This window comes from Pithys albifrons, chromosome 4, assembly GCF_047495875.1.
Source record: "Pithys albifrons albifrons isolate INPA30051 chromosome 4, PitAlb_v1, whole genome shotgun sequence".
Lineage (NCBI taxonomy): Eukaryota > Metazoa > Chordata > Aves > Passeriformes > Thamnophilidae > Pithys > Pithys albifrons.
In genome coordinates, this window is record NC_092461.1 from 25773932 (window position 1) to 25786991 (window position 13060).

The 13060-nt window shown below is 40.3% G+C and overlaps 1 protein-coding gene across 6 annotated transcripts in view; it reads right to left on the minus strand.

Annotated features, from left to right (window-relative positions):
• The window catches only part of CTNND2 (catenin delta 2), a 636240-nt gene that overhangs the window by 269358 nt on the left and 353822 nt on the right, over positions 1 to 13060 (minus strand). For all 6 annotated transcript variants that reach the window (XM_071553703.1, XM_071553697.1, XM_071553698.1 and 3 more), the window contains one exon: positions 6203 to 6375. In XM_071553703.1, coding sequence (XP_071409804.1) covers positions 6203 to 6375 — 173 coding nt within the window. The remainder of the gene's footprint in view (positions 1 to 6202; positions 6376 to 13060) is intronic.

Below are 13060 nucleotides of genomic sequence, written 5' to 3' on the forward strand. Positions count from 1 at the left end.
TGTAGTAACTCCTGGGCAAGCAAGTGGGTCACAGATATAAGCAGCCTGTCTTCTTTTGAGTTGGACTGTTCTGATTGCAGCAGAAAGATACAAACATCACAGCATCAAGTACAAGCATTGAAAGTTTCATCAATGGCCAACAAACACAAGTTGCTCATTTGAAAGACTCCTAACAAAAACCAGGAAGGCAAACTCTGGGAACATCAATGAACTTTTTAAAGCTACTTTCATGCTGAACTACTTACCACATCTGCTTTAAACTGGGAGGAAGGGCTAATCTGCAATTGACTGTCCAATAATATATTTGACAGGAGTATAGTTTTCATTTTCCAGGTTTAGACTATATGATAACAACTTTTATAAAACACAAACAGGTTGGCATGATTTAAGACAACATGGACAGAGTAAATTTTGCACATAAAGAAAGGTAATTCCAAGCAGCTATTATTATCAATTGATATTGGTAATAAATTTTACTTGAACTGTTAAGTGGCATAATAACTTACTTTGCAATAAACACTGTTCCAAAATACAGTCTTCTGCAATGCTACCAGTGTCTTCTGCAACAGACTGCTAATGCACTGGTAACCTGGACAATTTTGTCTTGATATAAGGATTTTAAGGCAAGCACTGTCATCATGTATACAAAATTTCTTTTTCTAATCTGTTTCTGCACTGCTTGATCTGTCAAGGATTTAGAGTAATTAACTTCAACTAAACCAATGTTATTCCATATTCCTAATAAATCTCTATAAAGCTGCGGGCATTCTGCAAGTACCAATTAAAAAAAACAACAACCAAAAAAATCCCATTTCATGATCATTTATTATGGGGAACAAGGTGTAGTGGTGAGACACAAGAATTACATGCTTAATTAAAAATGCATGTATGGCACTTCTTAAAAAGCTTAGCATTTGCTCTGTGTGAAGGAGAGAACTTTTGGATGAACAGATTGCAGTGAAAACATTAGCATGCAGTACTTTCTAGGATGTGACTAATCTCAGACCTGTCTTAAATGTACCATCAGGTTCTTACATTTTTTCAAAGGGACAAGAGTACAGTAACATTCTACATGCATGTTTTCAGAAGCAAAATGTGCTTTAGTTTCTCCTTGTGTTTCTCCCAGTTTGTTGCTTAAGACGGCCATAAAGACATGTCATTGTTCATCCTGCAATGTGACATTACACTTCATTTGGAGGAATTAAATACTATGGTATTTTCCCCTTATTCTTCCATTTATCCACTATTGTCAACCTGATCAGAAAACTGTTTTTAAGGAAATAAACTAAGAACAAATTAGTTTCCCAGTTATTATATCCTCCTGCATCAACCTGTTTTACAGACATGAATAAAAATCAAGGACTTTCTTACAATAGCCCTGTAAATATCCATTGTAAGACACACAGATTTCATTTTTCTGGTATTCCAAAGCAAAGTAGCCTTGATTATTTGGATTCACTATATGGATTCTGGTGTATCCTTCCTAATAGCAGGAATGTGTGAAAAAAAGACATGAGAATATTATGACAGTTATGAAAATATTTTCTTTCCCATTTAAGTTTCCTGGAAAGATCATTTGCCACTGACATGGACAAAACCAGATCTGTAGAGCTTTATACAGAAAATTCCTGAGGGTGTCCAGTTAGATTATAAGAGACTGGATAACAGCCTAACTGTTGTTTGCCTGTTCATTCAAGCATTTAGTGTGCTAAATTCCAGGAAATTAGCTTGCCTTTTTTTTCCCCTTTTTTAAACAATTCCAATTGAAAATTTAAATCAGAACTTTAACTAAAAAGAGTAAATGAAAGAGTGCAATATAAGATTTCTGTTCTATGGAGTGGAATTGAGAGGGGCAAATAATAACTGTGTTGACTTATTTATTCTGCAGAAATTTTTTTCATGGATAAGGAATGGATGACTAGAAAGTTTATACAAAACTTTGGGGTCAGCTGCTAATTACTAAAACAGCAGCATGTTGATTCTTGGAGATTGCTCACAGAGGAAAAAATGGTGTGTAAGATCCACAAAACCTGAATAGCAAAAGCCTCAGAGAACAAGATGACCATCATGATGTCAGCAGGTGCAGCAAATCTATTTGATGTATCATCTAAAATCTCTTCAAACCATTTTCTTCTAAGGGATGTGAAAACACAAACCCAAAATCTGTTAGGTTCTGTGCATCTGTGCTTCATAATTCACAGGTACTAAGGAACAGAACTTCTGTCAGTGCAACCACCTGAGTTTTAGAAACAAAACTAAAACCAAAAAGGCCTTCACAGTAATTTCTCAAGAATGAGATAATGATGCAATTTCCAGGAAAATGTTGAAAAATTTGAATTATGGTAACAGTTACCTTTGAGAAAAGAAAATTTGCACTCAGTGTCTTTTATACTTCTCTGACAGGTACCAGAAGACAGTGAAAAGTTATGTTACATTTGACTAAGTCTACATATCCATCTTAGGTCTGGATGAACTTGTATTCACAAGCATTTTTAGTTTAGCATTAAATGCCAGCACAGGTTTTCAGCTTGTTTTGCTGTCTGGAACTTCCAGGGATGTCTTGGCCCTTAAAATCTCAAACAAGGTCATATCTCATGAATATGAACATGGTCATATGCAGCACACTGATGCCCATGAGAAGACCCTTTCTCTTGATTCTAGGGAGGATTTTCCAATTGTATGCTCAAGTGGTGTGGAAGACATCCCTTTGGCTGCTTTGGCTTTTGAATACTGGTGTGTGTTGCTGGCTTTAGGCAGAAAACTTACTTGTCCTTACGGGGGTTTCGAGGGACACCCTGAGAGTGCAGGTCTGTTTGCAATCTCAGCTGTGCTCTCTGCTCTTTCAGAGGCCCCAAGACTTGCGACTATATTGAGGGCTACTTTATTTCTCTCTCAGCCCAAGGAACCTTCCATAAGGCTTCACTGAAGGTATCACACTGCTCTGGTCTAATGTCTCTATCAAAACTCTTACAAAGGACAGAAGAGGGCATGGAAAATTCTTAACATTCTCTAGTCTTTGGGAGGCACCACTTCAGTGTTTGGGAAGGACCTGCAGAAGGGCCCTTCCTCTGCAGTACTGCTTTAATGTCATTTATAAATTCCTGACAATATCAAGAAGATGCTACCTATGTTCAAATGCATTTATGCTATCACAGATGCCAAACTATACCTCTGGATCCCTCAAATGTGGCCTATTCCATCTATTTCTCATTTTTTTCCATTGTTCCACTCCAAACTTTCCAACACTATCAAGAATATTTGTCAGCCTACCTGATCCTAATCTCAAAGGTCATATCATACATACAGATGATGGTAGGTATTAGGATTGTAGTTTTCTACATCCACAAACAGAATTGTGTGAGATCCTTTCAGAGTGTCCAGAGGTGGTCACTGTCTGGTTTTAAAGCAGCAATGAAAGCTGTAATCTTTACCTACAACAGGATCAAAGCAGCATTGCAGATCTTCACTGCCATAAGCTATACTAGTGAATTCTTCTCTGAGTGCCATATAAAGTTATCTGTTTTAAGATTTCATCTGTTTCCTTAATGACAGAAAAATTTTCATGTTCCTATTTAGAATCTAGTTATTAAACTCATCATCATCTTCTACACCCTATCTGAAGTGAAGTCCTTATTTTAGATTTTGTCTGGGTAGATTATGAAGCAGCCTATCATCTTGTGGCCAGTGTACAGTTTCTGCTTGACAACTGAACACGTGCTAGCACTCAATTCTTATTGCATTAAATAGGGCTAAGTGAGGTGTGGTAGTCTGATGAATGACAAACTTATGGCTTGTTCATAGAAAAAATCATATAGACGAGTTAGAAAATTAACTGTTAAATGATTTTACAAGGTAGTTTTTTTAATTATTGTTATTTTCCATCTACTTCTTGGTTTTTAGGGTTTTCCAATTCTGTGCCAGCTTATTCAGTCCAGAAGCATCAGGAGCACGAGACAATACACAACAATAGGGATTTACCTGTGTTGCTGCCTCAGCCTCTGAAAGGACTGCAGCATCACCAAAAGCTAAACAAGTCCTCATCCAGAAATGTAAACTTCCATTTCTGTGCCCTTACAAACACATGGCAGAACATGTGAAAAATCAGTATTTGTAGTACATGCTATGCTTTATATTCCTATGACATCTACTACATAAGATGACCATTCCAAGATTACAGTGAACCTGGTCACTCACAAGTTATGTGGTCTAAATAGAAGATTAATTTTTTGCAACTCATCTGCAAAACCTGCCATTTTTTTTTTTTTACAAAAGTCACTACTGACTCTTGACAAATAAACCTCATTGATTAATAGAGGATATATCAGCATCTGGACACCAAGTTCGAAGAGCTGTTTTCAATGGGGAAGCAGAGTAATTCTCTGCCAGAGGAGCAGTTTTTGCTAAGACATCCTATTACAGTAGCATTTAGAAGATAAAAGTTCTGTGTTCTAAAGCACTCAGAGCACTGGAAAAACTCTATGATCTATAATGAACTCCACCAAATTGACAAAAACATTAGATTGCACTTTGCAGCACTACACAGGAAATCCCAAGACTAATTAGTTTCTCTTTTTTATACAATTGCATTTTCACAAATTGTTCTTGCTGTCACAGCTGGCCTTGGGACTATTTACATTTTTTTTGCATGCAGTTTGGGCTATCACTCATGTTGAGAGATAGCTATATTCCTTGCACACAAATACCAAAGGAAATTGTCACAATCTGAGCAGTTTCAACTCCTGAGGCTTATTTTAATTATAACAGGAATAGCAAAACAATTCAATGGATTGACTTTTTTTCTCCTTAATTGTGGGATCAGCAATGGTCATATTCAGAACTTTTTAATTTTGACTTTTGAATCTTCCTCTTCTTGTTTACCTCTTTTAAAACCTCCTTTGTATGCTTTTTATGGTATTAATTCATAGTATATATGTCAGTTTGTTAATAATTTCAAAATATATTTCAATTGATCTGAAGTTCTCAAACATTCTTTGCAGAATCATAGTGTGAAAAATTAGTAAGTTCTCTGAGTTATTTTCCTGCAGGAACATCTACCACACAATGTGGAGGAAAACAAGATGGTCTTGGCAGTGCTGTGTGAATGGTTGGACTCATGTCTTTTTAGTGGTCTTGTCCAACCTAAAAGATTCTATGAAACAGAAGTATCTACACAATTTGAAATTAAATTAAACTGTGCTTTATTTCATTTTTTTAGTCTTAGAGGATAGGGAACTTTTCTGAGCAAATTGAGAGAATAGAGTATTTTATCTCTTGGTATCCCACAAACTGTGCAATGACTATAATACTTGAAATCTCTTAGCAATTTAAGGCTTTGAAATTCAAATAATACTCTCCTCTACAGAATGAATTATGAAGTGTCCCAGAGTCACACTGAGATGATCTGCTTTGCTGGGGTGGTTAAGATCTAAAGAGAGAAAATAATCTGTGCTGACCAATGCAACCCAGGCAGACTTTGTTTATGAACAGCAGCATGAACACTTCTAGAAATTTTTGTCTAAACTGAAGCTTACCTTCCCAGCAAGAGGCTTCAATGTCACAGTAAAAAGCACAGAAGGTGAGAGGCTTACATGTCAGAGCCAGAAGGGATTGTTTAGACAGGTAGAGAGATTTACAAAATTTTCATGAGTATCTGAAACAATCTTTCAAAATGTTTCAAATGCACAGGTGACTGTCTGATAACCTGCTTGTCTTTACAATATGGGGGGAAAAAAATGATTCTTATACTTGGGATTAGGCCACAGCAGCAGGTGATGGATGATATCCCAAAGAGGTTTCACATCTGGTGTCAGCCTGGCTTTGTTTTTGGTTCCTGGCACTTATGCTTTCAGTATTGTGCTTGTACCAAAGCTGGCAGGTCTAGACCTTAGTATAGGCTCCTTATCAGCACAGTCACAGACATTTTCTTTAAAAATAACATGCTGTTACCAAAAAATACATGCAAGCCAGGAAGTAAAACTGGCATGTAAATCTTTTACATCAGGATTACTTTATTACCATGCAAGTCAACCCACTACAGATTTACAAAAATCAAGATGGTAACTCCACCCTGCTGCAGGTGTGTTGAACAAGACAGAAAGTAAAGGCAGAAATTCATGTGCAGGCAAGCACCGAACAGCTGTTTCCTGGGAGCTACTCCACACAATATCAAATGTGAGAGACCCGGAGTGCTTCGGACACGTACCTGGCTGTAGCTCTGGATGGCACCTCTGGCCTGAGTGCTGCGGGATGGGAGCTGGGCGGCTGCTGTTTCACCCAGGGCGAGGGTCTGGTTGCTGTGGTAGCTGGCTGAGTACTGGAAGGAGGCTTCAGGTTTGGAATTGAGCTGGAGTGCACTCTGGGAGAGGAGGCTGGGCCCTGCGGTGACAGAATTGGAAAGAAGTCAGAAAGTCACAGTGAAAGAGCATACCTGTATTACCTGTCAAGTGAGCCTTGAAATTAACAGATGTATCTGGCTTCAGATTTTCAGAGTTTGGTTTATCAATAATAACAATCACATACATTATTTTGTTTCTTTACCACTCAGTCATCATTATTATTGCGTTCAAGCAATAGGCCATATTGTTTTCTTTGCAAGAAATTTATGGTTTGACTGGTAAAGAAATTCTATGCTGAAACAAACCAAACTGTACTATTTAGTAAAGAACTCTTGCTTTTAAACTCACAATAGTTGATGAGAGGTTTTTTCCCTAAGGATAAGCCTTGTTTATTTCACTTAATTATATACAGTCCTTCTGCCTGAGAATTTGAGGTTGTCCCTCCCTGGGCCCCCAGCACATTAGATCTATTGATTATTGCCTCTCTGTCCTAAACACAGTGATGTAATACTTTGGTGCCTGTAGGGATGGATGACAGCCTTTAAAATATTAATTGCTCCTCTCATCATGCAGGACACACCCAGATCTCAGTGTATCTTTGATAACTCTTCTGTCAGCCAAGATATCTTGCCTTCCCCATCACATCCCTGCACGGCAGCAGAGGAAAGTGTAGGCAGTGAGTTCATCTAGGGCTGCCACACTGAAGGGCACGTCAGGACTATAAACACCAACACTTTCCACAGTTCTGTAGTAGTTCTGTGAAACTAAGACATGTTCTAATATTCATTAGGTTCATGTAAAAATGATTTATCTTACCACCTACCCATAGTGCATTTCCCAATTTTTGCTCTGAGACCATATTCCAGTCACGGAACAGTGTTTTCATACACAGATCACGTGCACTGATCAGCTTTGCTGGTCACACCAAGCTGAGTGGTGCAGTTGACATGCCTGAATGAAGGGATGCCATCCAAAGGGACCTGGGCAAGCTCAAGAAGTGGGCACAGGGGAAATGTCATGCGGTTTATGAAGACCAATGCAAGGTGCTGCATCTGGGTCAACACAGGGTGGGGGTGAACAGATTGGGAGCAGCCCTGCTGGACTTGGGGATGCTGGTGGATGAGAGGCTGGACATGACCCAGCAATGTGTGTTTGCAGCCCAGAAAGCCATTTCTGTTCTGGACTGTATCAAAAGCAGTGTGGCCCCAGCAGGGTGAGGGAGGTGATTCTGCCCCTCTACTCTATGCTGGTGAGACCCCACCTGGAGTGCTGCATCCAGCTCTGGAGCCCCCAACACAGGATTGGGATGTGTGTTGGAGCCAGTCCAAGATGAAAGCCACAGAGATGATCAGAGGGCTGGAGCACCTTTCCTCTGAGAAAAGGCTGAGAGAATTAGGATTGTTCAGTCTGGAAAAGTAAAGGAGGCTTCAGGGTGACCTAATTGTGGCGTTCCAGAACATGAAGGGAGTCTACAAGAAAGATTGAGAGAGACTTTTTATAAGGGCATGTAGTGACAGGACAAGGGGGAATTGCTTCACACTGACAGAATAGGTTCAGATTAGATATTAGTGAGAAATTCATCCCTGTGACGGTGGTGAGGCTTCAGCATAGGTTGTCCAGAGAAGCTGTGGATGCCCCATTCCCAGAAGTGTTCAAGGCCAGGATGAATGGAGCTCTGAGCAACCTGGTCCAGTGGAATGTCCATGGCTGGAGGTTGGAACTAGATATCTTTAAGGTCCCTTCCAACCCAAACCATTCTGTGATTCTGTGATTTCATGATAGATGAAGAGCTACATTAAAGAATACCTGGGTAATCCTTTTCTATGTCTTCACTGATTTTAGTTTCTTTTACAATGAGGGCCCACCAAGTGACATACAAGAGGAGAGAAACTGTGGCCATTGCATGGGTTACAGAGAAGTCTGCCTTCAACCCAACAGCTACTCAGTGGCTCCACAGGGATGACAGGTTTATCTTCTGGTTAGCACTAACAAGCTCATGAGAGCACAGAAAGTGACACAAACATTGAGGGATGTGAAGTGATTATGATGATTTTGCCCTTACAGAACATGTGAAAAGTTCAGTTTTATAAAAACTCACAATGGAAAAATTCCAATGAATCCACCAGAAGTAACTTCCAGTACATTTCTGATACAAAGGCAATTTTTATGACCTTTAAGTCTTTGCTATGAGGATGTACAGCTGCTCCAAAATTTCTGCTTAGAAAATGTGCAAACAACCCCAGCCCTGAATTACATGCAGAGTATTTTTTTCTCTAGCCTGTTTCTCAGAAATGGCAGAACCATTATAACTGCCATTTTCCAAAATCCAACCTGGACTGCTCATAGTACAAAAAAATTGTAGTGGGCTATGTAAAGTGGAAGTGTTTGCATCTAAATGTAGACTGGGATTATGATACTGTTTTACATATCAACACAATTTATACTGCAAAGTCAACTGCTTTCATCAGAACATTTCAGATACAGGACAAATTTAGAACATAAGTACTGGTCCTACTTTCCTTATAAGTACAGAGGGAGGCAGGGCTCCATGTATGCTGTGAAGTTTGTAAAATCCACAGAAGAGCTGAATTTAATCCTGCAGGGGTGCTTATAAATCCAGAATTTGGTAGCTTTCCATTCCCTGACTCTGCAAATAGGGTTTACTAAGCATTTTCTATTTAACTGGTTTTGTTGCAACTTTTCTTTTTAAATGAAAGAAATAGTTTCTCAGATTTTTTTTAAGACCATAAAGAAAATACATGCTCCATTTAGAAATGTATCTGTAGGCTTTATTTTAATCTGTTGGATTTTGAATTTTCACAGAGAATTTGTCTGTGATCAAGTGAAACAAGATCAAGTTCAGAAAATTCACAAAAGCAAAACTTTCCCATGAGAAGCAAAAGTTGCAGCAAAAAAGCAATTTTTGTGCATGAAAGTGTTTGTACTGATTCTAAAAGTAATTATGCTGTGACATTTCTGAAGCTTAAATAATGATTAAACTATCGCATGCTATGAATGCAGTATGTTTAAATTTTCATTGCATCTGGCTTTCAAGTGCTGCTTTCCCATTACTGTGGCTCACCAGGGGATTTACATCACCAGCTAGAAACACATACATGGGTTCCCTGCTCCATTTAGTTTAAACACTTCCATGCACTTAAAGAAACTTATCCAATCCATTGAAAAAAAAAAAAGAACGTAAGAAGTTTGGAGCACATGGGTTTAATTACACTCAAATAATGTATAGCAGTTTTTATTTTGTACCTTCACAAGCAGTAATTGCAGTAATTGAACAATTAAAACATACATATATTTCAATAATTACAAAGTAATTTGAGACATAAATCCAGATAGATATTTTAAATAAGCCCAAAATTTTAAAAAAGCCCAAGCACATGTAGAATAGAGTGGTGGCTGCTCACCTGTAAATATCCCAGTCTAAACCCAGCATACAAACTGCAAGATACATTTGAGATCAGTCCACATGATCTTGAAAAAACACAAGTTCCTTTTTCAGGATTTAGGGATTACAAGCAGTCTTGCCTTGTCTGACAGTGAAAAAATGGATTGCATTTCTCATTAACATTCCTGAGATTTCAATCTGAAGGTAAAACAAAACCTTTTGAAAGCCTGCAGCTCTCCCAGAAGAGAATAACTTTGTGTCCTTCTATACGCTGATGGCTCTTGACAACAACCTACTGTTTCTTCCTGGCTAAAATTTAAACTCTGTTGTGTTGGTATAAGAAAGCATTCATCCAACTACTTTTCATTTGTTTTCAGATGGAAGTTCTCTGTTTTCAACCAGGCATTTGAATTCACTAGTTAACTCCTAGCACAATTCAGTCTTAGTTCTTCCTTCAATGAGCCATAATTAACTACAAACATTCAATTTAAACCACTTTTGGCTTCATAAGGCTTAGTATAGCAGGTATTAGTGATCTGTAGTATTGCTTTAAAAATTTGCACTAGGTTTTGGTTTTGTTTGGGGGTATGGGGAAGATACAACTACCTGCTTTCCTTTATGTTTTTCAACATCACAATAAAAAAAAAAAACTTTTTCCTTCTGAAAGAACATTAGTGATGGCTTATTCATAGTTGATAGTGCCAATTTTTCACTGATTCAGTTAGTGCCACTTTCCTCCTGCATTCAAATAGTGCAGATAAGAGTACAAATTCAGGAAACTGAGTCAGAGCCATCATACTGCAAGCGACACTGCTGTGGACTGACACCAAATGATGGTGCAGAATATAGTAATTAACTCTTTAACTTGTCTCCAGTGTGCTGGACAGGTACTGCAAACAATACCTTTCTGTTCCTCTTAACCTTGAGCAGAGCAGTGTGCAAAGCCTCCCCAGGCTGCTCACTTTGGCCTCTGTAGGCCAGCTCAGCAAGCAGCTCGAAGGACAGGGTGTGAGAGGCTTGGGGCACAAAGTGCACCTAAGCTGGGGAAAGCTGCTGGAGCACAGAGAACACCAGGCAAAAAGGGAACAAACAGATGGAGATGGGGAATGTGCCTACATCAAGAGCCAACACACAATGAAACTACAGAGGTGATGGAGAGCAGAGGGCTTTTCTAGGAACTGGAGAAGGACACCAGGAATTTCTTTTGTGGTTTGCAGCCCCAGGTGCTGACAGGTGCGGGAGGGTTAGAGGAAAATGAATCTCCAAATCAGGCAGGGAGGGGGATGAGCAGACTTCTTGTGAAGCCCTTTTCCTCAGTTTATATTACTCGCTCCTCTTACTAGCAGTTATGTTGGCTATTATATGGCTATTATTTTTCTATTTCAAAACTTACTAGTTTACGAGATATGGAGGACCTGAGTATCTTGCACACTTACTTTGGGCCAAACATGGAAGAGGAGCAGAGGCAGCGCAAGACACAGCCCTACCCTGAGTCCTGTCTCTAAAGAGATCTGCACTGAAGCCCAGGCTTGCTGTCCTCCTGCCATAATGCATTGGATAAAATAAGCACAGCGTGGCATTTACTACACTGCTTGTGGCCATAAATGTAACTGGAGAGCTACAGGCTCCCTTAGAAACCAAAACAGAAGGAGAGCTCCCACAGCATCTATACCTGCTTCTGCCAAAGGGGAACCTGAGGAAGCAGCCACCAAAGGTGGCAGGGTGAGTCCCAGCACGTGCAGCTGGGGCTGTTCTGTGCCCCACTTCCCCTGTGAGGGACAGGGTACTGCATTACCCATCTTTCTTCATAGGCCAGTGTGTCCATTCAATGCACAGTCATTAATGCCAACTGGAGCTTCAGTGACAGATTATAAAAAATAAGCATCATCACCAAGAGCAGTTGAAAAGACAGGTATTTAGGTTGGGAATCAGAGCTGGTGAGTAATCACGTTTTCTTTCCTTCCTCATCACATATTTTCTTCCCTTCTGAGGGTAGGGACTTGTCAGGTGGCTATGCAAGTAGCAGAGCTCCTCTGAATCGTAGTCCATAGTGGTCATAAGCAGAAGAGTAGGAAACCAGTAGGAACCCAGTAGGAACTTGGGCTATAGGAGCTCACCAGTGTCAGAAGTTAAGCAGTTTTCTGAGTGCTGGGAGACTGGCCCAGTACATTGACACTGATTAGAGATGGGGGAGAAAGAAGCACATCCCATTAAATTCTGCTATTTGGAATACTAAATCATGAGTGAGGTTTTAAAAACAAACATGACACAATCATAAAATTAATGTTGAAAATTAACATCAAAAAAACCCTCCAAGTTCGCTGTGTCCACCATTTGACTGAACACCACTTTGTCAACTAGAAGAGAGCACCAAGTGCCACTGCCAGTTGTTTCTTGAACACTTCCAGGGATGGTGACTCTACCACCTCCCTGGGCAGCCCCTTCCAATGCCTAACTACCCTCTTGGAGAAAACAGTTCTTCTGATATTCAACCTGAACCTCACCTGGTGCAGCTTGAGACTATGCTCTTGTTCTATTGCTGGTTGCCTGGGAGAAGAGACCACAACCTCCACCCGGCTACAACCTCCTTTCAGGCAGTTGTATAGAGTCGTGTCTCTTCTGAGCCTTCTCTTCTCCAGAATGAACAACCCCAGTTTCCTCATCTGGTCCTCACAGGGCTTGTTCTCTAGACCCTTCACCAGTTCCACTGCCCTTCTCTCTGGACATGCTCCAGCACCTCAATGTCTTTCTTGTAGTGAGGGGCACAGAACTGGATGCAGGACTCAAGGGGTGGCGTCACCAGTGCTGAGTACAGAGGGACGATCACTGCCCTGGTCCTTCTGGTCACACTATTCCTGATACAGGCCAGGATGCCACTGGCCTTCTTGGCCACCTGGGCACATGCTGGCCCATGTTCATCTGGCTGTCACCCAGCAACCTCAGGTCCTTTTCTACTGGGCTGCTTTCCAGCCACTTTTATCCCAGCCTTTAACACTGCCTGAGATTGTTGTGGCTCAAGTGCAGTACTGAGCACTTCACCTTATTGAATCTCATCAACCCAGTCTGTCCAGAATCCTCTCCAAAGCCTTCCTACTCCCCAGCAGATCAACACTCCTGCCTAACTTAGTGTCATCTGTGAACATGCTGAGGGTGCACTTTTCCCTTGTCCAGATTATTGATAAAGATATTAAATAGGACTGTCCCCAATACTGAGCCTTAGGGAACCCCACTAGTGACAGGCCACCAGCTGGAGGCAGCAGCATTCACCACCACTCTCTGGGTCTGGCCATCCATGGAGTTTTTAACCCATGGAAGAGTGCAC